Source organism: Gracilinanus agilis, chromosome 4 (genome assembly GCF_016433145.1).
Source record: "Gracilinanus agilis isolate LMUSP501 chromosome 4, AgileGrace, whole genome shotgun sequence".
In the NCBI taxonomy this organism is placed as follows: Eukaryota; Metazoa; Chordata; class Mammalia; order Didelphimorphia; family Didelphidae; genus Gracilinanus; species Gracilinanus agilis.
This window is the reverse complement of record NC_058133.1, coordinates 79,153,858-79,177,971: the sequence shown is the minus strand read 5'-3', so window position 1 is coordinate 79,177,971 and position 24,114 is coordinate 79,153,858. Positions and strand designations below refer to the sequence as shown.

At 36.4% G+C, this 24,114-nt stretch overlaps 1 protein-coding gene across 1 annotated transcript in view; it reads right to left on the bottom strand.

Moving 5' to 3' along the window:
* Positions 1 to 23,723, bottom strand: part of LAMC1 (laminin subunit gamma 1) — a 58,989-nt gene extending 35,266 nt beyond the window's left edge. Inside the window, exons 1-11 of the mRNA XM_044674900.1 lie at positions 23,720 to 23,723; positions 23,150 to 23,454; positions 20,833 to 20,963; positions 14,979 to 15,145; positions 6,601 to 6,789; positions 5,558 to 5,675; positions 3,581 to 3,679; positions 3,356 to 3,492; positions 2,929 to 3,051; positions 2,644 to 2,833; positions 1,319 to 1,431 (exon numbers count right to left, since the gene is read on the bottom strand). Coding sequence (XP_044530835.1) covers positions 1,319 to 1,431; positions 2,644 to 2,833; positions 2,929 to 3,051; positions 3,356 to 3,492; positions 3,581 to 3,679; positions 5,558 to 5,675; positions 6,601 to 6,789; positions 14,979 to 15,145; positions 20,833 to 20,963; positions 23,150 to 23,454; positions 23,720 to 23,723 — 1,576 coding nt within the window. The remainder of the gene's footprint in view (positions 1 to 1,318; positions 1,432 to 2,643; positions 2,834 to 2,928; positions 3,052 to 3,355; positions 3,493 to 3,580; positions 3,680 to 5,557; positions 5,676 to 6,600; positions 6,790 to 14,978; positions 15,146 to 20,832; positions 20,964 to 23,149; positions 23,455 to 23,719) is intronic.
* Between the last annotated feature and the right edge of the window lie 391 nt (positions 23,724 to 24,114).

The window sequence follows — 24,114 nt, the reverse complement described above, 5'->3', positions numbered from 1 at the left end:
ACTGTACACAGTAACAGCAATATTGTATGATAATTATATGTGAAAATTTGTCTACTCTCAGCAGTGTAATGATCTGGGACAATTGTGAAAGACTTATGATAGGGAATGCTATCCACCTTCAGGGAAAGAACTCTTGGATGTGGATCAAAGCAGACTATCTTCACATCAATGTATTTATGGTTATTTGGAGTTTGGGTTTTGTATGAGTGTGTTTTTACAACAACCACCAATACGGAGGGTGTGTTTTGCATGATAAGAAAAATATATTTTTTTAAAGTTGCTTCCATATAGTCTGTTTGAATAAAGAAGTTGTAGAGAACTAACTTCTTTACTAACAGATTAATTCAGTCAGTTGTGTGAGCTAACTTAGATTTTCATAACCTTTGTTTTTTGTTGTTTTTAAAACATTGCAATCATATTTTCCTCCAAGGGTTTATTATCTTTACAGATGAAAAGATTTTCATTTTTTTTTAAACCCTTGTACTTCGGTGTATTGTCTCATAGGTGGAAGATTGGTAAGGGTGGGCAATGGGGGTCAAGTGACTTGCCCAGGGTCACACAGCTGGGAAGTGGCTGAGGCCGGGTTTGAACCTAGGACCTCCTGTCTCTAGGCCTGACTCTCACTCCACTGAGCTACCCAGCTGCCCAAGATTTTCATTTTTAAAAAATCCAAACAACAAAAATAAAATACTGTAGTTTAAAAGTGAGCTTGCTTTTTTTGTCTTTGAAGTAAAAGTTTTCTTTGAATGTGATCTCAAAAGCAAGATGAGAGTTTTAGCTCCTCATTAGAAGGTGAGACCGCAGGTGATAAATTATTCTTGTCAAATCAACCAATTTAAGTCACAATTTCTAAGATATGGAAAATCTATAATGTTTGTAAGTAGAAGAAGTTCCTATACAAATTGTAGCAGATCTCCTGATATGAAAGGATCAAGTGAAAATGGACTTTTTTTTTCCTTGTGCAATATATACTTTTCTTGAATTCTGGACTTCAGTATTAAAAATAAGAATCTGTAAAGTAGAAATTTTGTCAAGGACCAAGTTAATGTTTACTTTTATGTTATCAGTAGTTGAAAAAGATTTGCTGAGCAAATGAAAAGATGCAAATAAAGCATAAAGGGAAAGATTTAACTACCTGCAAATAAAATATAAAATATTTTAAATATTTAAAAGTATTTCTTTTGGAACAGTGTTATTATGCAATAATGTGATCACTCTGAAGCAATAAGATTTATATACTACTTTAACTTGAAAGTTGTTTTAGATTCTACAAGCTGATTAATTCCCCTCAGGCCTTCCAAATTGTTTTATAACTTACTTCTCTCACTGTATGTCCCACGAATCTTGATAGAAGTTAAATTGTTTAGTAGTTTTTGAAATTCAAAAGGAGTAAGAGTAGGTCTCCAGGGATAATCTGTTGCTTCATGAAGCCTACATGGAAAAGTTTCCTATTAGTTTCTGTAATCAGGTTCCAGAAACTCACAAAGCATTCCTGGTTCATTCCTTCCACTAGCAATGCAATATACAGAATGCATAAATGCAACCAAATCTTTGTCATAAAGCATGGGAAGCCATCCTTTCCCATCAGATATACAGACGTTACTCACTGAAGATTGTTATCTATAAAATCCTGCAACCATGTTTCATTAGGGTGCAAACTGGCAGTTGTCAATTTAGAACGTAGAACCTAGCAGAGGACCCAGGCCGGGTGCCAGTTGAAGTGAGGGTATAAAAAGGGGTACCCAAGCCCCTGACTTCACTTCTGGCTCTGAACTCCAGGTTTAGGGAGGAAAGGGTGGAAAAGTGGGCCCCTGAGTGGTCAGGGTGGTTTTGAGTAGATTTATTAGGCAGGTAGGAACAACTACCATTGCTAGCCAAATTCAACAGCCTCATTGGCATACCCAACAACCCTTATTATAAGCAAGATATAAATTCTACTATTAAGACATCACCATCTGACCCAAGGCTTTGCAGCCCTGGGTCAGCAACCAAGAATATCAGAGTTGAGATTGCCCTCAAGGTTTTCTCATACTGATGCACCTAAAGAAGATCATTCTGTATTTTCTAAAGTAGCTTAGCGATTAGTTTAACCAAGATCTTAGCTTACCTTTACCCACTTTCCAACTCCCTCTTACCTGAGTCAATTTAATTACAAATAAACCCATTTAACCTCAAGCTTAAAGATCTTTGAAGCCTTTGCCTTTACCTATCAAGGGCCAATTATCACCAGCAGTCAGATCAGATTATTAGCTCTAGTTGGCAAACCTTTATCAAACAGTTTAGTTTCAGGAAGTCCTAGCCTCCTTCCTGGAAACTATACCAACTGTCCAACAGAACTGATTCTAACTCCCAGAGGCAGAGGCAGAGAATTGTGATCTTAAAGGGGGCTTTGGTGGTGGAAGAGTTCATCTAACTCTCATTCAGCTTAGGTGAAGGACCCCTGACCCACATACCAACTTCTACATCTGCCTATGGGCCCCTTGGGCTGCCCTTATATCACCCTTATACCATCTACACCATCCCCCTGTATTACAGTTATAAGTCATAGTCAAAAGTCCCTTTTCTCCCAATTCTCTTCCATAACCCCCAACAGCAAAGACAGATTTCATGCCCTAGGTGTGGCAAACATTGCCACTGCCTTACCTAAATACGTATTTCACAGCATTCTCACTGGGATAGGAGTTGCCCTGCGCAATTAAGGGAACAGAGACTCGAAGACCAGCTCCCTCAAGGACCAGATCTTCTGCAGAGAGTCGCGTATCTCTCCTTTCCACTCCAAAGGAGAAAGTGAGATTCTGACCATAACTCAGCAGGTGGTTACCTAAAAACTTGTCTGAAATACAGAAACCACATACCAAAGACAGGCAATGAAGTAGAAATCTGGAATATGTAAAGGCACCAAATAAATGCCTTTCTAGTTTCACTTACCGGGGGCAATAAAATATATGGGAAAGTAACTGTCAGAGACCACAGACACCTCCTGATCCTCAGAAGACCACTGGAGTGAAGCCTCAGAGCCATCACGTTGCTCAGCACGCCATCCTTCCTCATCTGGAAGCGGAGAACAAAAATATAAGTACTTTTGTAATTGTGATACTATGTTAAATCTGTAACATTCCAAATGTCATACTTTTATCTATTCTGCATGAAATTTATATCTCCCATTAAACACCAAGAGCTTTCCAACCACAATATTTCCCATTAAATGAAAGAGCTAACCGAGGAGAAAACTATACATTCAGTGTAAAGGTGTTTGCACCACCAAAGGAAATCCATTTCTTACAGCCATTATGAGTGCTTCTTTTAATAGTCAAAGCACAGTCTTCAATGTACGGAAATGGAAAAACCCAATTACCAAACTGGAAAGTAGATGTGATGGAATGAACACTGTATCCTTCTGCATTGGTGCAGACAGAAGAATGACCAAAACAGAAGCAAGGGGTACAGCCTCGAGGATTGGATGACTCCAAGTGAAAAAATCCAGGTTTGCATCTGTTGAAAAATGAGAAAAGAATGAATTATTTATAGCTGGGGATGTCACATGGGAAAATGTAGTGTAGCTACAACAAGGGTTAGCTACCTCTCACAGTTGAATCCTTCTACATTGTCTTTACAAATACAACGTCCAGTCTCAATATTACATTCATCTGTACTTCCAGCAGGGTTGCAAGAACATGGTCTATTGAACAGAAAAAAAGATTAAAATTCATTAAGAAATCTAGAGATCTCAAGTATAATTGCAGAAAGAACTTTCACTCTGAAACAATGTCAGCTTTGCATAATCCATTGAATCCAGAAACCATCTATACCTTTGATTTTGAAATGAATTCTGAAATGGACTTAGGAGATATTCCATCTAAAAAACTGATATACCATTATGCTGTTTCCATCCTAACCATCTCCTGTCTTGGCACCATTTACTACCAAGAGGCCAGGACTTGCCCACAATTGGAAAAAGACGGCTCTCAATACACTGTAGTAAGTAATGGGTACAGTGGGTAGGGCACTAGGTCTTGAGTCAGAAAGATTTGAGTTTCAAATCCAGCCTCAGACATTTAGTAGCTATGTAAACCTAGGAAAGTCATTTCATCTCTATATGTCTCAGTTTCCTCATCTGTAAAATGGAAATAATAATAGTATCTCCTCTGAATTTTGTTGTAAGGAACAAAGGAAATAATTATAAAGAGCCTGCCACATAGGAAGCACTATATAAATATTTTTTAAAAAATTTTAATTACTATATTAGAAATGTATTCTCCCCAATGGAACATTATTGGGCCATAAGAAACATGAAGACTACAGAGAAGTATAAAGATAAGAGGTATATGACCTAAAGTACATAGAGCTAGAAGGAAAATGGAAAGAACTGCCAAAAAAATAAAAAGTAAATTGTGAAAAACTATAACAACAACAACAACAACCACCATCACCACCACCACCAAATGTGACCTCAAAGAAAAGGCAAGAAAATAAGCCTTCCCTCGTTGTCAAGAAGGGTAGGGGACTATAGGTGCATGACACTCATACATGGTCAGCTTTAGTTGATATGTTGCCTAGTTTTGCTTCACTGCCTTTTAAAAAATATATTTTTTATTTTTCCCCTACTATATTTAAAAACACACACACACACACACACACACACACACACACACACACACACACACACACACACACCTTTTTCTTTTTTTAAGTTTAGAGTTCTTAATTCTCTCCCTTCTTCTGGCTCTCCTCCCTGAGATGCTAAGCAACATAGATTTTACATGTGCAATCATATCAAAAAAGTTTCCATATTAACCACTTGTGAAAGAGATCTCAAATGAAAAATATAGGAAGAAAGAAAATGAAATATGGCATGTTTCAGTCTGTATTCAGATTCCATCAGTTTTTAATCTGAGAGCAGATGGCATTTCTCATCATGAGTGTTTGAGATTATCTTGGATCACTACAATGCTGAGAATTAACTAGGTCTTACACAATTGTTCAGTTCACAGATAACATTGTGTATAAAGTTCCAGTTCTGCTTACTTCACTTTGTATCAGTTCAAGTTAAGTCTTTACTGATTTTTCTGAAATCATCCTGCTTGTCATTTCTTATAGCATAATAGTATTCTATCACTATTGTATACCACAACTTATTCAGCCACTCCCTAAGTGCCGGACAACTCTCAATTTCCAATTCTTTGCTACCACAAAAAGAGCAGCAATAAATATTTTAGTACAAAGAGGTCCTTTTCCAGTATTAAAAAAAATCTCTTTATAAACCTAAATGTTATTGATGGATCAAAGGGTATGCAAAATTTTAAGAGTCCTTTGAACATAGTTCCTAACTTCTTTTCAGAATTGTTGGATTAGATTGTAACTCCACCAGCTGTGTATTAGTGTTTTAGCTACTTTTTTCTTATCTTTTAAAAAAATGTTTTGTTAAAAGGAATGGCATTCTGGCTCGGGAAAGAGGGCAAGCTATATTAAACAAAGGTGAAATAAAAACAAAAGATAATGATAAAGAAATACATCCCCTCCATATATATATATAAAATATTTATTTCCAATTTATTACCTGCATCCTGCCTCAGTAAGAGAGTGGAATCCAGGCTGGCATCGATCACATTTGTCACCCATCACACCTGGTTTACAGCTACATCGTCCATAGTTATCACATTGTGTACTAAGAGAGCCTATGTAGGAGAAGAGGTAAATTTTATAACTCTATTGTGTCCATCAGAGAACATATTGTAAGAGGCAACAGTAAAAAGTGGTGTCAGAAATTCCACAGAACTGGCTAAGCAAAAGCTATTTCTAAAAATTAGCTGTGTTTAACTCTCAGATGGCTATAGATATAGTAAATACCAATTTAAAAATCAGGACTAATCTCAAATCTTTTTTTTAAACTAAATTTGAGAAGCAATCTCATCTTTACCTTTCAGATATATATTTCATTTATCAAACAAATATATATTTCACTTACCAATTCATTTACCAAACAAATATATATTTCATTTACCAATTCATTTACCAATCTTGGAGAATATCCTGTCACAAGTGAAAATTTATACAATGAATACTGACTTAACTGTTAGGAGATCACAAAGGACCATGACTATTGTAGGCATTATGAGATGATTAAAGTGAAAGTCATAAACATGAAGAGCTAGAGCTTTGGGGGAAAAAAGGGCAAGAGAATTTCTTACATCTGAGACACACTAAGACACAGGATCACTCAAGTATTATAAGGTGATCTGCACAAATAAAATAACCAATAGAATAGAGATAACAAAAAAAACCCTCTTATTCAAAGTTCAAATAGTCTCTGGTAATTTTTATAATTATTTACAAATCCATTATTCAAGTCAATAGCTACATACTTTTTAAATATACCAGAAAAGTATATTAAAGTTCAACCAGAATAAGGACAGGAGGAACACCCCTTATCATTGAAATGGAGAAGTACATAATCTACACTTGTGCTAAGATGCCCTGGAAACCAAGGCTTTACACCTGTTAGATATGTACAGTGAACATAATTTTTAACTGACTTCAAATAGTATTAAGTGCAGCTAAGGGCAACTTTTATCTGGAAGAAGGCCCTGCCCTCTTACTTACCAACAGGACTACAGTGGCAGGCCAGGCATGCTTCCTCATTCCCAAGGCGATAGAAATTCTCCCGACATCTTTCACAATTGGCACCATCAGTATTACCCTGGCAGTTGGTGCAGTGGCCGCCATGGCCCGTAGAACGATATAGTTCAGGGTCAAAGTAACATTCTTGTGATCTTCCATTACAGTTACAAGCTGCAAAACAAACCATCTAAGTTAACTAACTATGTCCTTTTAAAAAAGGATAATCAAAGGAATGTGAAAACAGGCAATTCCATTTCTTCCAAAACTCCCTCTGATACATCTCTTCAGAGGCTGCACCTTATTCTAAGGTGTTAGAGTGAGAATAAGTAACTTATGATTTACTACATAAAAACACACTATTCAGATTATAAAGGCATTTTGATAGGAGGTTCCAAATCATTAAGTTGCCAAATAATCAAGGCCTAGAAATGCTCAAAAGCAATTATTAATACTGCCCTAAAATAATGAGCTTATGTATTGAAAAAGTTTTAAAATCTAACAGATATTCACATTCAAATTAAAAGCAAAAATCCATGCCTCTCCCTGACCCCAGAACAAGATACTGATATATATCAAGCTAAGCTTTTACCTTTTAAATATTTTAGACACCAAGAAATATGAATCAATGACAAAGAACATGAACGTTGACCTCAAATATTCCTATCAATATTATGTCCAATATGTGTGAGGACATAACTCTATATATAATACCAGGCGAAGTTAAATATCCCTATAGTTCAGAATAGGCAAAAAGGAAAAGTCCACATGAAGCTTCTTAAATCAAGAGAGGTTATCAATTCTGAGACTTCTTATTCTCACAAGTATTTACTATTTTGGGAAAGTCTGATTCTTACCAACAAATTTCAGGATTCAATATTATTCCTGAATAGTAAAAAAGAATAATAACACTAGAAATACACAGAAGCTGAAGGTCCACCCAAAGCAGAAGGGAATTTATTTTGTTCATTCTAGTTTCTTTTTTTAAAAAAGACAACATGCTCTGTCATACAAAAGAATTCTTCCTCCCTCCCCTGCAAAGACATGCAAAAACATATGCATTATTTTTTAGTTAAATCACTAAGCTGGTAATTTTTTCTTTCAAATAAGTTCTTCTATCCCCCTTCCAATTCACCTCTTTCCACATCTAATATTTTCAAGCTATTACTTGAGGACTTTCTTAGAAACTTAGATTAACACAGCAAAAACTATACATTAACATACTTTTTTTTTAATATATTTTTTTCCCTTTTAAACCCTTGTACTTCGGTGTATTGTCTCATAGGTGGAAGATTGGTAAGGGTGGGCAATGGGGGTCAAGTGACTTGCCCAGGGTCACACAGCTGGGAAGTGGCTGAGGCCGGGTTTGAACCTAGGACCTCCTGTCTCTAGGCCTGACTCTCACTCCACTGAGCTACCCAGCTGCCCCTACATTAACATACTTTTACAAACTCTCTTCCTCACTTTGTTACTTAGTCCAACTCCCATATTTCCTCCAATTTTTTCCACCCTCCCTACATCAGTTGTTCAATGGCCCAAGACAGACTAGTTCTCCACACTTTATTCCAGCCCATGTCACCTCAAGATCTGAAAAGGAGATGAAGACAATGGAGATCTGGTCAGATAGTCAGAAAAGTACTTAATACACCAAACTCTCCTTCCTCAACATCCTGACATTACCATAGAAGAATTCTGAACTGAGAGATGCAGAGAAAAGCACAAGACTTAATACCAAGACCAGAAGTCTTGCATTTGGCATATGCTACATTTCATAGTAAGAGCTACACTTTATGTGGAAGTGTAAAAGTGAAAATTGGGAAAAGCCATCTAGAAGTGTATATATTTCTATGGACATGGGAAATGTATCAAAACTACATTTCCCGTGATCCAGCTGTTTCCGTTTCCGGGTCTTTGGGGCATGGGGAGGTCTACGTCGACGCAGAGAGGGTTGAAAATCTCGTGGCTTAGGAGGGAGTGGTCTCTTTGCGAGTAGGCGCTTGGCTAGGAGGCAGTAATGGAGGCGGCAGTTTTGAATGCTTACAAGCGCGTGGTCTGATAACTTTATCTATCAACATGGCTTTAATTAAAATACTAATATATATATTTATACCAGCCTTTATCATTTTTAATATTTACAGAAGGAGACTACACAAAGCCTTAACTTCATTATTCTCTAGTTCACAAGTGATTATAAAGCTGCTAACCAAATGTTGAAGACTCTAGAGCAGTGGTTCCCAAACTTTTTTGGCCTATCGCCTCCTTTCAGAAAAAATTACTTAGCCCCCTGGAGATTAGTTTTTTTTTAAATTTTAATAGCAATTAATAGGAAAGATAAATGCACCTGTGGCCATTACCACTCTCCTGGATCACTGCAGCACCCACCAGGGGGTGGTGGTGCCCACTTTGGGAATCACTGCTCTAGAGCTAGTTTCCATTGAGAGCAGAATAATTTATTTCATAAACTTCATCATCTGTGAAGTATAAGGCTAGATTTCTGATCTTAGTTCATTCAAACTTAAAACAGCCTCTGATCAATATGGTGGTTACAGCCTGATGATATGTAGCATTTCTAAATGGTTGGAAGCTATCTTTTAAATGGAAAGTATATCATGATGGAGCTAGAGTAGACAGAAAGAATTTGGTGAAAGCAGAACTCCAGGATTGTAAAGAGAACCTTTTTCCTTTAAGAGTAACCTGTATATAAATTATTTGTAAATTATTTGCCAGACCAACTTCTCTGGCCCCTAAGTCACCTGTCAGTGACAACCCAGGAAATATATATACTTATTTCACTATAGTGTAAGTAGCAACCCCGCCCCAAAAAAAGACAGAAGATAATTCAAGAATATTTGCATAGTAGGATAAAATCTTTTTTCTATATTAGTCAATTGACTTATGAGTGGAATAGTCTTGTACGCTTTTTTTTTAAAACTGTGCTTATTTATGTATTTTATGACTTTCCTTTACTACCCAGTAATAAGAATTCCAAAGTTTGATTCAGTATGGCAACTATTTAAGGATGAGACAAAGATGAGTCAATTTCTAAATCTTTTGAACCTGTACCCCATGTCACTTAAGCAGTTGTGAGGAAAGGAAGGATATAAAAGAAAAGTAATTCTGCCCTAGAGTTCAATAGAAATAATAGAATAATAAAAATTTCAAAAAGTAAAAAGGGACTATACAGGTCATCTACCTAAAGTATATATGCCCTCTTTAATATCCCTAACATGTGCTCATACATGGTTCCCAACATGGTCCCTGCCTGAATACCTTTAGTGATGGTAAATTCACTACTTCACATTTAGAGCAGAGACTAATTATAAGGACCTTGAATTAGAATCTTTCAGAACTGAATGGGTTTTAAAAGAGACTGTATCTTACTGTATTTTGCTGATTAGTTTTGTGAATTAATCTTGCTTATTTCATTGATTTTTCTGTTGCACTGAATCATTTTAAGCTAATGAAGTTTCTGCTTATGATTTTATTATATTTCCTAATTTATTTAAAGTTTTACTGTATCAAAACAATGCTGTTATATGTACCATCTATGAACATCCTATAGGAGCACATGTCTTTTAAGTTTTATTCTGTCTTGGGAATTGTATAGAACCTTGGAAGTTTCCATGCCTTGAGATTTAAATTGTAATTTTATGAGAGGTCTTTTAACTTTTACTTTAGAATCCTAAAGAATTGTTGTCTTAAAGGATAAGCTTTTTTTTTTTTTAAATTTTAAACCCTTAACTTCTGTGTATTGACTTATAGGTGGAAGATTAGTAAGGGTAGGCAACGGGGGTCAAGTGACTTGCCCAGGGTCACACAGCTGGGAAGTGTCTGAGGCCAGATTTGAACCTAGGACCTAAGGATAAGCTTTTATATATTTTATTATAAGAAAAATTATTGCCTTAAATGGGTAGAAGCATGAAAATTTCCTACCCGGGATTTTTTTTAAAACAGGAAGCCAAGGAGCTCCTGTATACTTTTATCAGAAGGATCTAGAATTCCTAAGGATAATTTAGACCAGAAGGTTTTTTAAATATCAGATTTTGATATGGAAGCAGTAACAGAGGTTGTTGAGAAACTCTTAGCCAAGATTTAAAAGTTGTAACAAGTATATGATTTTAAACATTGTTTATTGTTTTAAAATGTGTTATTAGAAATTATGGTACTCTATTTGAATGTGCATTGTGAATCTGCTATTTTGTAAAACCCATTTACACTCACAGAAATTGAATCTCATTTTGGGGTAAAAAACTCTTCACTAGTTCTAAGCTATATATATATATATTTTTGATTTTTAAAACATTATTTTTTTTTAATTAGAGCAATTGATTTTTCCTTTTTCTCATCTTGTACTGGAAGTACATATATAATCTCATTTATCCTTTTTTTGATTTTACAGTGATATAAGCTTAATGCAAATATATGTTTACCTGAAGAGCCTGAGACTATGGGACTGTGACTTAATGCCTCTCTGATTCCAGGAGAAGTGGCGAGCCACATGGTCACAGAGATTTGACTGAGAATCTGCATAGATTGCAGGAGTTCTGTGCCAATACTTGAAGGACTTGAAACTGGGGTTTGAGTTTTGGAGTCAGCTTTTCTAACGCTTAGAGGCTCAGTCACCCTCAACTTAAATTCCTAGTGAATCACCTAAGATTGGCTATCATTTTACGGCTCATTCCCTGAGAAGGTGCAGGGAAAAATCAGATCAAAGAAAGGCATTTCCCTTATTCTTCTCTATATAGAGAGAAAATGGCAATTTCCTATAAGTCCTGGCCCTAAATGGGTAATTGCAAACTGTTTAAATCACTTTCATTGGGCTTTGATTCAAAGGACTGTTATAAGTTTATTTTCCCTACATTTTTTTTTGCACATTTTACATTTCATTCACAAATTAATTTTTTCTTCTTTTTTCTTGAATTTTATTCTTTTTATTTTGCCAATTGATTTCATACAAACCCTGTGATTCAGCCAAGCATCCTTAGCTGACCTGAGGTACCCTTTTCAAGGAAAAAGGTGTGTTTAGAATTTTCCTCAGGGGGATGTATGTTAAGTTTTTTAAAAAAAATTTGATAATGTGAAAATATATGTATATTTAACTCTTTTAGGAGTAATTTCAGGGGGAAATGTATAATTCTTAGAAGGAAATGTATGTTTTATAATCTATAATGTTAAGTTTAAATTCTTTTGAGAATAATTTCAGAATAAGGATCTTGCCATCTCCCCAGAATCCAGACAACGATGAACATGTTTGGTGGAGGCACCAAAAGATGCCCAAAGACCCTTCACTGGACCATGAAGATCAAAATTGAACTTTGGGTGCAGTTGATTTGAACTATGGGGAGTTAAATGCATTTGTTTTGAATGTACATTACTATGCCAATAGGGGACTGCCCCCAAATTGTTTTTTTGTCAATGTGGCTAGTTTTATCCATTTGTTTATCCATTTCTTTTATCCCCCAAATTCCTAAAATGTAGAAGTTGTCTATGTTTTACAGATCCAGCGAAGAAAAAGGGTCAACCTTTTTTTGCCGGATCTCAGGGGGAAATGTTTGTTTTGAATTCAGGGAAGTGCTATTTAGAAGTGTCTAGCAGACTCCCTATGGACATATGGGGGCTTTGAGACTACATTACCCATGATTCCAATGGGTTGTTCCGGTCTTTGGGCGTGGGGACGCCAAAGGTCCCCACGCATAGGGCAGCTTAAATTCAGAGGAGGGCCTAGAGAAAGTCTTTTGGTTTTCCTGAGTGGCTGGCTGTTGGACGGGAGAGAGAGGATGGGCTCCCCCGGTAAAATTAAAAGATAGTCAGGCGCAGTCATATATATTTTACCAACATGGCCATGGCTTTAATTAAACTACTAATTTCTCTTATTATATCAGTCTTTATCATTTTTAATCTTAACACAACACCCACTTCATTTTTTGAATACCTCTAATTGCTCTGAAATTCTTCCTTCTAGAAAGCTGAAATTTATCTCCCTTAAACTTTATCCTCTAGGCCAAGCAGATCTAGAGCTTTATAAGTTCTCTGTCAATTCCCTTAGCTGCTAATCAATCATATAATATTTTTTAAGTTGTAATTTATTGCCAAGAGAGAAAGATGAACATAACTAGAAGATGGACCACAAATACTTTTTAGGTTTTTTATAAAACTGTTTCATATTTCATTTCTTGACAAAATGTGCCTCTATGATTTCATACTTTTCCTCATACATTTCCTCCTCACATCCCCAGAGGTAGATAAAATAATTCTCTTCAGAAAGAATAATGGAAAATTACTAATGCTTTTTCCTTTTACTTCTTCCCAGATAAACTAAAATCTATTCCTACCCCCTTGGCCAACTTTCCACATCACCATGCTAAGAAGCCAGACATTCACAGAACTGTGCAAGGTTAGGTTATTGCTTGATCTACAAAATAATTCAAATAGCTGAATCCCTATTACTATATATAAATATATTTCCTCTTCCTCAAAATCAAAGTTAAAGTCAGAAAGTCTAAGATTTTGCTTAGTACCCATTTCTCCCTTATATAAACATGGGTAGTGCTCATTTTCCTTATTTCTAAAAGAAACACTGTGAGGATAACTGCAATATAAGAAGAAATAAAAGAACAAAAAGTTATAGACAGTGGAGTGTAAAAGGGGCTGGACTCACACTAACTGTGAAAACAGGGGCAACTTATTAAGATGACAGATTATGCTTTACTTTTCCCTGCAAAAATACATTTTGTTATCTTTATTTTAGCTAACACAAAGTACTTATTTATACAAAGCATTTTGCATTAAAGATAACATTAAAATGTATTTTATAGGAAATCAGAATGGGGTAAATAGATTTTTTAAACCATTTGCTGTCTTTCAGTACCCTGAATTCAGCCTTCTTTTAAAATTAAACTCAGAAATAATTTAACAAGTTAGCAAATGTCAATGTAGGTTACTTACTATATCACTACAATTTTGAATTTTCTTAAGATCAAGCATTTTGCCAAACAAGTTACTATAATGGGGAAAAATCTAAAAGGAAAAAAAGTTCTTTGCACTCTTGGAGGTCTGCTTAGCACCAATTCTATCTAGGTCCCCTCTAGCTCCATCATGAAAAAATTTTCATTTAAAAGATAGCTTCTAACTATTTAGAAATGCTATATTCCAAATCATCATTCCATATTGATCAGAGGCTGTTCTAAGTTTGAACGAACTAAGATCAGAAATCTAGCCTTATACTTCACAGATGATAAAGTTTATAAAATAAATTATTCTGCTTTCAATGGCAACTACCCCTAAAGTCTTCAACATTTGGTTAGTAGCCTGTAAGTTTACAATCACTTGTGAACTAGAGAATAATGAAGTTAAGGCCTTGTGTAATTTCCTTTCTCATAGTCATGATGGCAAAACTATGGCACAAGTGCCAAAAAAGGCACACAGAACCCACTTTGTGGGCACATCTGCAGTTGCCTGCCAGAGTTATTGGTTACTAGAAGCGGGGATAGGGTGTACATTTGGAATTGGGAAGATGCCATTTAAAAAAAGTATGTTATATATTTCCTATGGACATGTGAGAGATTTTGAAACTACATTTCCCATGATTCCTCATGGCAAACAGGAAGTATGATGTAAGAGAGGGGTTAAATCTCCTGGGTAAGGAGGAAGTAGCTCTCTTAGCTATGAGGCGCGGGAAGGGATGAGAGGTAAAAAAAATGGCTGAGGCGGCAGTTTGAATTCTTACAGGCTCGTGGTCTAATGATTTTATCCCTATCAGCATGGCTTTAATTAAAATACTAATTTCTATTATTATATCAGTCTTTATCATTTTTAATCGTAACAAGGGGTGGGGGGAAGAGGATGGCCAGCGCTGCTCCCCTCCCTCTCTCCATGCACCTGAGGACATTCCTCACTTTCCCCAGCCCTCCATGCAGGCCAATGGGAGTGCTTCCTCCTTCCCCCATCTGGGGTAGGGTGGGGAGGGGCATCCATCTCTAAAAAGTTCACCATCGCTGTCATGGAGTATATCTTTTAGTCTAGGCATGTCAAATTTTATGGGTTTTTTGGAATTCAGGATTTTTTTTAAGAGATGACATATAATAAAATCAATATCTTAAGACAATGATTTGAGGGGCACATTATCTCACTAGTTAGCTATAAATTAAGAATAATTCTTTGCATAAGAAGGAGGCTAGATAGTGCAAGGGATAGTGTGTCAGGCCTAGAATTAGGAAGACAAATTTCGAATGAAAAATTGTTTTTTTCTGAATTTCCCTCTTAATAAGGAAATTCATTAAGCAATTTAAATGCTCCTTTTTTCTCTACTGGGGATTTTGATGACAATTTTTAGACTCAGTAGGAGTCCAATCCAAGTTACTTACGCAGACATTCACTGGCGCTCTCTGCAGTTGCTCTCCTCCATGGCCGATCATTAAAGAAAGGAAGACACTTTTCACAGTCTACTCCATAGGTGTTGTGTTTGCAATTACAAACCAACTTATCAAAGTCCTTCTTCACACACTCACTTGCATGTCCATTGCATTTACATCTGCAGAAAGAAGTAAATTAGTTCAGAGCCTCAGAAAATGATGTTGAGGGGCAGTGAATATAGAACAAAATTGAACAGAATTTCTGAGCTTTCTAGATCAGGAATAAAGAAAAAGTTCTGAGCAGAGATAGCTTTAAAAATGATAGCAAAAAAAAATTGGAAAAATGAGGGGGCGTCCCTCAATTGGGGAATGGTTGAACAAATTGTGGCATATGGTGGTAATGGAATACTACTGTGCTATAAGGAATGATGATTTGCTTGATTTTATAAAAATTGGAAAGACCTCCATGAACTGATGCAGAGTGAAATAAGCAGAACCAGGAGAACACTGTACAAAGTAACTGAAACACTGTGGGATGAACAAATGTGATTGACTTTGTTACTAAAAGCAATGCAATGATTTAGGACAATCCCAAGGGACTTATGAGAAAGAATGCTATCCAAAATCAGAGAAAGAACTGTGGAAGTAGAAATGCAGAATAAAAATAATGATTTATCACTTGTTTTATAGGGGTATATAACTGGGAGTTTTGGTTTTAAAAGATTACTCTATTACAAAAATGAATAATATGGAAATGGGTTTTGAGTGATAATATATGTATAACCCAGTGTAATTGCTTATCAACTCTGGGAGGGGGGAGGGAAAAGGAGGAAGGAGACAAGAATAATCATGTAACTATGAGCAAACTTAAAAACAAACAAATCAACAAATAAATAAATAATGATAGTCAATAACACAGTTGATTACATTAATGGTCATTGTTAGTATTTTTTTCCAGTGTTTGCATCTTTATCAGATAAGATTATGAACAAAGTACTCATGTTGGTAGTTCATAGGTTGTAGCATTTATTTTAATCTATATTCAATTAATGTATCACTATCTTCCTATAAGCAGGAGTACTTATAAGTTTTAATAAACCAATTACCTTCACAATGAAAAAGAAAATCTGTCACAATTTCAATCTTAGAATTAGTCAGCCCTTTCACGAAGGGATGGGTAAAAAAAAAGAAAAAGAGGTCAGCGTGTGAAGCCTGTCAACAGACATGGATAAACATTTCAAACTAAACATCCAACTAGCATTCAGCCAGCAGAAACATCTTTACACACAAAGGGAATAAAGCAGAACTTTCTGTCCCTCTTCTGAGAGGATAAAAAGCCAAGTTAAATGATACTAATTTTACCAGATTTATAAGGATGGTCACACTAGACCTTGCCATTAGCTACAAATGTTACACTTCCTTAGTCAGAAATTGACATTGTCCTACCCGCCTATGACTTCCTACCTTCTCCCCCACCCCCACATTCTTATGCTTCACTCCTCCTCAATGAGAAATCCATTTTCTCTGGTCCTCAAACTTCCTCAAGCCCTTACCCTTGCTCTGACCTCTCTTTCCTCTCTCAAACTCCAACTGAACACCTGGCTATTTCAGTTCTTGCCCCTCGGCCCTCTTGGGGTTCTTCTCTAACTCAGCCCTGGATCACTGATACCATTCACTCAATTCATATTCACCACCAATTAAATTTCTAGGGGCTGCTCTCTCAAAATCTTCAGAAATACTCTCCTTTCCTCAACAAGTTCAGTGTAGGTTCACATCCTTCATAAGAGGGGACCTCAATGAACATTCCTTTAAGTACGCTGACCTCACAGCTCTTCATGACTCATTTCCCTTTTCCTCCACCTTATGTCAGCTATGGCCAGTCATGATTAGCATCCTCAATTTTGCCATCATCCACCAGTGTTCCACTTCTATGTTCATGGCCCCTGAAATTCCCTTACTATCTCAATCTATTATCATTTCACTACCACCTCTAGCAGTCACTCCACCCTTCAATTCTTTCCTAGGCTATCACCACTACATTGGTTACACTTTCCTCCCTTTTCTATCTTGACCCCAGTGTGAAACAGTTCTACTTTATACTAGCCCAGTGATGGCAAACTTTTTATATAGAGTGCCAGGCCCTGCCCCCTTTGCCCCACAATGGGCTCTCATTGTATCAAGGGAATCCTTTTCTTTTTCAGTTCAGTGATATTTTGTTTTTCTAACACTGAGTTTCAGATTTTCTCTGAATTATTTTTCTAACATTGAGTTTCAGATTTTCTCTCTCCCCTCCTTGAAGAGGGAGAGCAATTAGAGCAATCCTTTTCCACTGCTTTAATCAATATACTGTTTGCCCCAGCAGTTTTCTAAACCTTCTCACAACTCCTAAATCTCCCACATATCCCCTTCTCCCACTCTCTCAGCTAGGAATCTCACTTCATATTTCACTGAAAAAACCAAGGTCATTCATCATCAGCTCTGTCTTCTCCATCTCTCCATCTTCTCACAGACAAACTCTCAGGAATCTCTCAGATTCCTTCCCCATTATCACCTTCTTTATCCCGGTCTCACATAAGTGGTGGGTCTTCTTACCAAAAAAAACTCAACATGTACAAGTGTTCTTATTCTTCTCCAAAGGGTTGCCTCCTCTGTTATCCCCTCTCTCTTTCATCTTCAATATCGCCCTGTCAGCCAGCTGCTTCTCTACCCCCATAACAAACATGACCGTGTCAAAAAAAACCATCCATTCTCCACTGTTGTCTTTTATCTCTCCTCCCTCATGTGTCTCAACTTCTTAGATGTTCATCTCTAATAAGTGATTCTACTTCTTCTCCTCTTCTCTTCTCTACAGACCATCATTCCAAGATTGCTCTCTCCAAAGTTTCCTGTGATCTCTTAGCTGTCAAATCCAATGGCCTTTTCTCAATCCTCATTCTCTCTGTAGCCTTTGACACTGTCCATCATCCTCTTTTCCTTGACATTTCTTTTCTCTCTAGGTTTCTGGGACATTCCTCTTACCTACATGACCACTACTCTAAGTCTTCTTTGTTGGACCTTCCTCCAAGTCATGAATGCTAACCATGGGTGTCTCACAGACTTGTCCTGGGGCTTCTTCTCTTGTCCCTCTATACTCTTTCATTTGGTGATCTTGGCAACTCCTATGGATTTAATTTTCATTTCTGTGCAGACGTTTCTCAGATATATCTAGAAGGCACTAATCTCTCTTGACATCCAGTCTCACATTTCAACTGTCTACTGGCCATCTCAAATTGGCTGTCTCAAAGACTCCTTAAACTCAACATGTCTAAACCCTCCTCTCTTCCCAGCTGTGCTGTAATTTTCTAGCATACAACTCAGCTGTCATCTTAATGACTCTCTCTCTTCACTCTCTCTCCTCTCTCCATATCCCATCTAATGATACTTCCTAGCCATTCTATTTTCTTATATCTCTCAAACACATCCCCTTCTCTCCCTATACTGTCGCCATCCTGGCAGGGGCCTTCTTGCCTCATACCTAGGCTGTCGCAATAGCCTATCAGTTGGTCATCCTGCCTTGAGTCTCTCCTCACTCCAGTCTCATCCTCTCAAGTTGTCCTACACATCCTCCTAAGGTGCAGATTTGAGATTCCCAGTTACTTCCAAGATCAACTATAAAATCTTGTTTGGCTTTTAAAGCCCTCTTTAAAGGGGTCCCTTTAAAGCAGGTCCCTTCCCCTTTCCAATCTTTTTATAAATTACTCTTCCAGGGACTCTTGACTTCCCTGCTGTTCATCATACACAACACCTAAATTTTCAGAGTTTGACTCCCATGCCTACAATTCTCTCTATTCTCATCTCCATATCTCTGCTTCCCTGGCTTCCTTCAGGTCCAAGCTAAAATCCTATCTTCTACAAGAAGCCTTTTTCAATTCTCCCTTACTGACAGGGCCTTTTTTTTTTTTCCTCTCCAGTGTATATTGTTATAAATCTTGTTTGCATACAGCTATTTTCATGTTGTCTTCCTCACTAGATTCTAAGCTCCTTGAGATCAGGAACTTTTTTTTCTTCTCTGTGTCCTCAAAAGTGAGCACAGCACCTGGTATATAGAAAGTGTTATAAAGAAATGGGTGCCTATCCTACTAGGGGATAGAGAGATATTGGTGAGGAGCTGTATCTTTGTATTCTCCCTAGGTTGCTGGTGATGGGGGAACACCAACCCAATCACCCTTGCTGGATGTTATAATTTCCCCTTCTAAATAACAGTGCCCAGGAAGGACCCCAAATGGTCAGGTGGATGGGTAACCCTTTCCGGTCCCACCTGGGGTTGGATCAATTTTTAATATTGGGCTCTGATTAGCCTTGGATCACAATGTTCATCTGACTACATTTGCTCCCTCCCAAGGGTCATGATATAATGACCACTCAGGAAGGTACTTATTAAATACTTTATCTATGATATTAATTAGGGAAAGGATAATCAGGATACAGATTAGGGATTGGAGACCCTGTCAATCTAATATCTATGATCTATAATCACTCAGGACTGGAGGCTATTGATTCAGTAAAGCTGGAACTATTATTCTTCACAACCCCTCTGGTTCAACTTGGCCACTGCCAAACCAGAGAGAGCAGTCTGCTCTGTTGGTGCAGCTGTATTGATGATTTCTTCTCAGTTTTGTTCTTATCAATTTGTGATGTGTTAGTCTTGACAGCCTTCAGGAAGTATTCAAACTTTAACCACCCTTGTCTTCTCAGACCTCACTTCCTCCCTTTCACCACCCAGGGACCCAGAGACCTAAAGAGCTAGGATGATTCAGATACCTAAAGATCTAGGGAGATTCAGAGAGAACCAATGACCAATGGTCAGAGACCCAAAGATCAATGGTCAAAGACCCCTCCCAGATGGCTGTTAGGGGTATTTATACTCTCGGGCCAACTGACTTTTGCTCCTGGCTCATGGCATCTGGGAACATTCCAATGTCTCCAACTGTCTTCCCTGTCAATCAAGGTGAGACCAACATTTCCCAGAGTATAAATATAACAAAAGTGCTCAATAAAAACTAGATGGCTTGACTTGTTGAATGGAGGGGAATGACAATGTCCATTATTTTTGTATCCTTGGGCACAATTAGCATGGTGACTTATTCATAAAAAGTTAATATGCAGATTTAAGTTGATACGGTTTTTCAAAAACTTGGAAATTTGTCACCTTAAAAACTAAAACTCTCCTCATTGCCCACCCTTACCAATCTTCCACCTATGAGACAATACACCGAAGTACAAGGGTTAAAAAAAAAACAAACTAAAACTCTAAACCAAAGAATAGTTCTCAAGGCAACTTTGCTCCAAGCTCTAATGCTGCTATTATAGTATAATAAGAAGTAATTACAAAGTATTATATGCAAAGAGTCACATAAAGAACTAGAGCTTTTAAAAGATCAAATGCCTTTGTTCTAGAAAACTTTACATTTTACTAAAAGGATTAAAAATAAAAACAGATAGTCATATGAAAAATAATTTCAGTAGGGGAAAATGCTATTATATTTGGGATATATTAGGTAAGGGTGAGAGTAGGAACGAGCAGTTGAGTTAATCCTTGAAGAAGCAAAATTTCTAAGAGTGTAAGGTAAAGGGCCACATGAAAGGGACTAGACTGTGAAAAGCCAAAGATAAGTGATGGCACATCAAGTTCAAAAAACAGTTAAAAGGCTAAGTTGGCTGGAAAACATAATATATGATGAGGATTAGAAAGAAAGACACCACCTTTATTTCGAAAGAATAAAAAAAATCTGATGACAGATTCAATAAATACAGTTGTAAACAGGCATACTACTATAGCAGGGGAAAAAGCAATTTCTTTTTAATTATGATTTAATAATATACTTACCTGCCACCCACAGCAAAATCTGAAATTGCATAATAATAAGACTTCAACACCTTGGGGTCATTAAATACTTCATCTCCAAAAGTGTTCAGGCGATTGAGAGTCACTCTGATGTCTGTGGCAGTTACCCATTCCTAATAAAGCAAAAAAAAGGGAGAAATGTAGAGTTGAATTAATTTTTTTCAAGTCAAAATAAAGCTGTGGGTATAAAATCAGTTATTTTACCACAACACAGTCTCAAGTATCGATAATCTATATATAATTTTGCCAGGTGAAATTGCCCATCACTGATTTAGATGGTAGCAAATGCCTTCATTCCTAGAAATTGGAGATGCTAAAAGATATGTTCAGTTAGGACAGCCACTCAGAAATACTAGGTAAGTGATTATTTTTCCTATAAAAACTATATTGTTGTCTAACATGTTTAAGATGGCAAATACACACACACACATACACAGAGTCTCAATGGGTTTATAATTTCCTCAATTTTAAAGTTCCCTCCAATGATGCAAATTGCCACTTGTCTGCTGCTTCCTACACTGTTTGACTACTATTCGTGTCATCACATAAGGTAGCCACTGATGGTCCATCCAATGAAGACCTATATACCTATGTATGTATGTATACATACATTTTTTATGAAAGGCCCTTAAATATTTGCCTGGTGGACTAAAACATTTTATGTGGCATCTATTCCCTTTTTCATTCAGTTTTGTTTTTCTATTTACTGAAGCCATCTACTCCACTTTTCATGAATATTTTACTTCTTTCTATATCAAATGCATCCTATCTATCTTTGGGGAAAAAAACATAATCAGATCTAAGAATATTCACCTGGAATAAGAGTTCTGAGCAAAGTTGCTCACCATAAACTTTATGCTTTTTTAATTCTAAAATAAAAACAGACAAATTGCATTCATAAAGAAATACAAACAGAAGGGAGCTAGAGATATGAAGCCAATCATAGTTTTTGTCTTAATGCCATTCATCCATGAATCACACTGTTACAATGAGAAAGCAGAAATTCCAAAACTACACACCCACAAGTCAAGGTACGAAGGCACTTAAGAATAAAGACAGGAAAAGACAGAATGTCTATTTTAGAATACAAAATAACTTTTTAATAACTTTTTAAATATATTGACAAAACCATTTCCTTTTTCTCTTGTCTCTGCAGATGAATACATCCTACCCTGTTGTCACATTATCTCTGACAAAAATGAAGACAATCTCTCTCTAACCCTAACTTTGCTACCAAGATTCTTTCATCTCTAGTCAAAATTCAGTCACAGAAGTATCTATGTGGCCAGCCAATCAATGCGTAACAATCTATAAAATATGTATATTTTATAGTATATATACAAGTATATCTAAAAATATTATACACACACACACACACACACACATATACACATAAGTGCAGGTAGAAACTGAAACAAAATTAGTTTATACTTCATGGCAAGAGATCCCAAAAGGCACAAAACAGCAACCTTTTATTCCTTGTTCCTTGAAAAAAAATTTATATCAAAAATGTATATATTTATGTCATGACAACACTCCTTTCAGATGCTGGTATTGTATTTGTATGTTTATCAAACATAGATGCACAAATTACTTTAACTAGAAACCTCTTCTGGGAAAAGTAATTCAAAGAAAGGAAGGAACAATCCTCTTCTCCTATGCAACTGAGAATTAACTACTCTTTTTCTTCTCATTGTAGTAAAGTATACAAAAGGCCATCTATATTATATAGGGAAATCATTGTGGCTATTGAGCTTTCAATTTTACAGTGCTCTCAGGGAAGATTCAAAGCAGATTTATAAGTGAGTTAGTAACACCCACAGAAACTTACCCTGATTTTATCTGAATGACCTTCTTCATATTTAAAATAAGTTTGACTTTGTATGAAATGTTAAAGAGGAAAAAAGGTAAGACAGCTAATAAACTGAGTAAATCAAACACTAAATTCCCTTCAAAAGTCAGAAACAATTGTTTTCCTTCTTGACTATGCTGGTTAATGTTAAAATTACTCAGTTCAAGAAATAATTACTAGATTCATTTCTCAGAATGTATTTTTTCAAGTGGTTTTTAAATACAAGAATAAAGAAGTTTATAAAATTTAGCTAAACAGTAAAAATAAAATAATTTTGCTTTAACTTTGCAAAGCATACATCTGACTCTTCATTAGTCATTTAATCTACTGTCATCTCATAAAACTTTAAGTCCTTTACAAATAGTTCTCTCCTCAATTCTCTTTTTAGATTGACTACATGGCAGAATTCATCACCTCCAAAGCTGATCATACTTTTCAGACCCTTACCTGCAACACAGGGCTATTATCAAAGTTGTAGGCACTGGGCCTTCCTTCCAGTGTTGAAAAAGCCACATTGCCCCCAGTTAGAGGAGAAATGTCACTGAACTCATCTGTGCACAACGCTTGCTGTTCATCCCCGCCTGTCCTAATGAAACCACGGTTGGGTTTCAAGTAGGTGTTCTCACAGGAGCCACTATAGTACTGGTATGGAATCCATGGCCCATCTTCCTGGGTACGTTTGTAGATAGCAAAGCTCTCAGGGCGACTGGTGTGAAACTTCAAACGCACATATGTGATGTCAAAGGCTTTTCCTATAGAACAAACACATCAAAGTTAATAAAGGATAGCTATATAAAGGATAGAAAGTTTTGCTCTCCAAAGCAAACAAGACAGAAGTGTACCAATATACACATTTTTAACATATTGGTAACTTGACATACAGGTAATCTTCAAACTATAAACAGTCCTCATTTTAAAATTTTATTTCTTAAGTTAACTTTTTGGCACTAAACACATTTGCTTTTAAATTAAGAAATTATAAATTAGTTCCCAGACTGGCGCAAGAGTCTAATTTACCCATAATGCAACTGAAGCATAATATATATTTAGAACTGGAAGGGATCATGCTAACAATTAACCCCTTTCTGAACATGGACCTGTGTTGACAGTCTGATAAAAGGTATGGCTCTCTTAGAATAATGTTTTTAAATGCACAAAATAAAATATATATAATTACAAAGGGAACTAATTATATGGAAAAACAAGTTCAGGGACACCAGGATAAGAATTTCTGATCTAATCCAAACTCCTCATATTAAAGATAAGGAAAATGAGATCCAAAACAATAACATAATTAGTCCACCAGAAGTATCTAAGACAAGATTTAATATAAGTATTCTGAATCCAAATCTGATACTCCTTACAATGCTCCACATAAGTAATCTCTACAGAGCTAACATAGTGATGGTCCT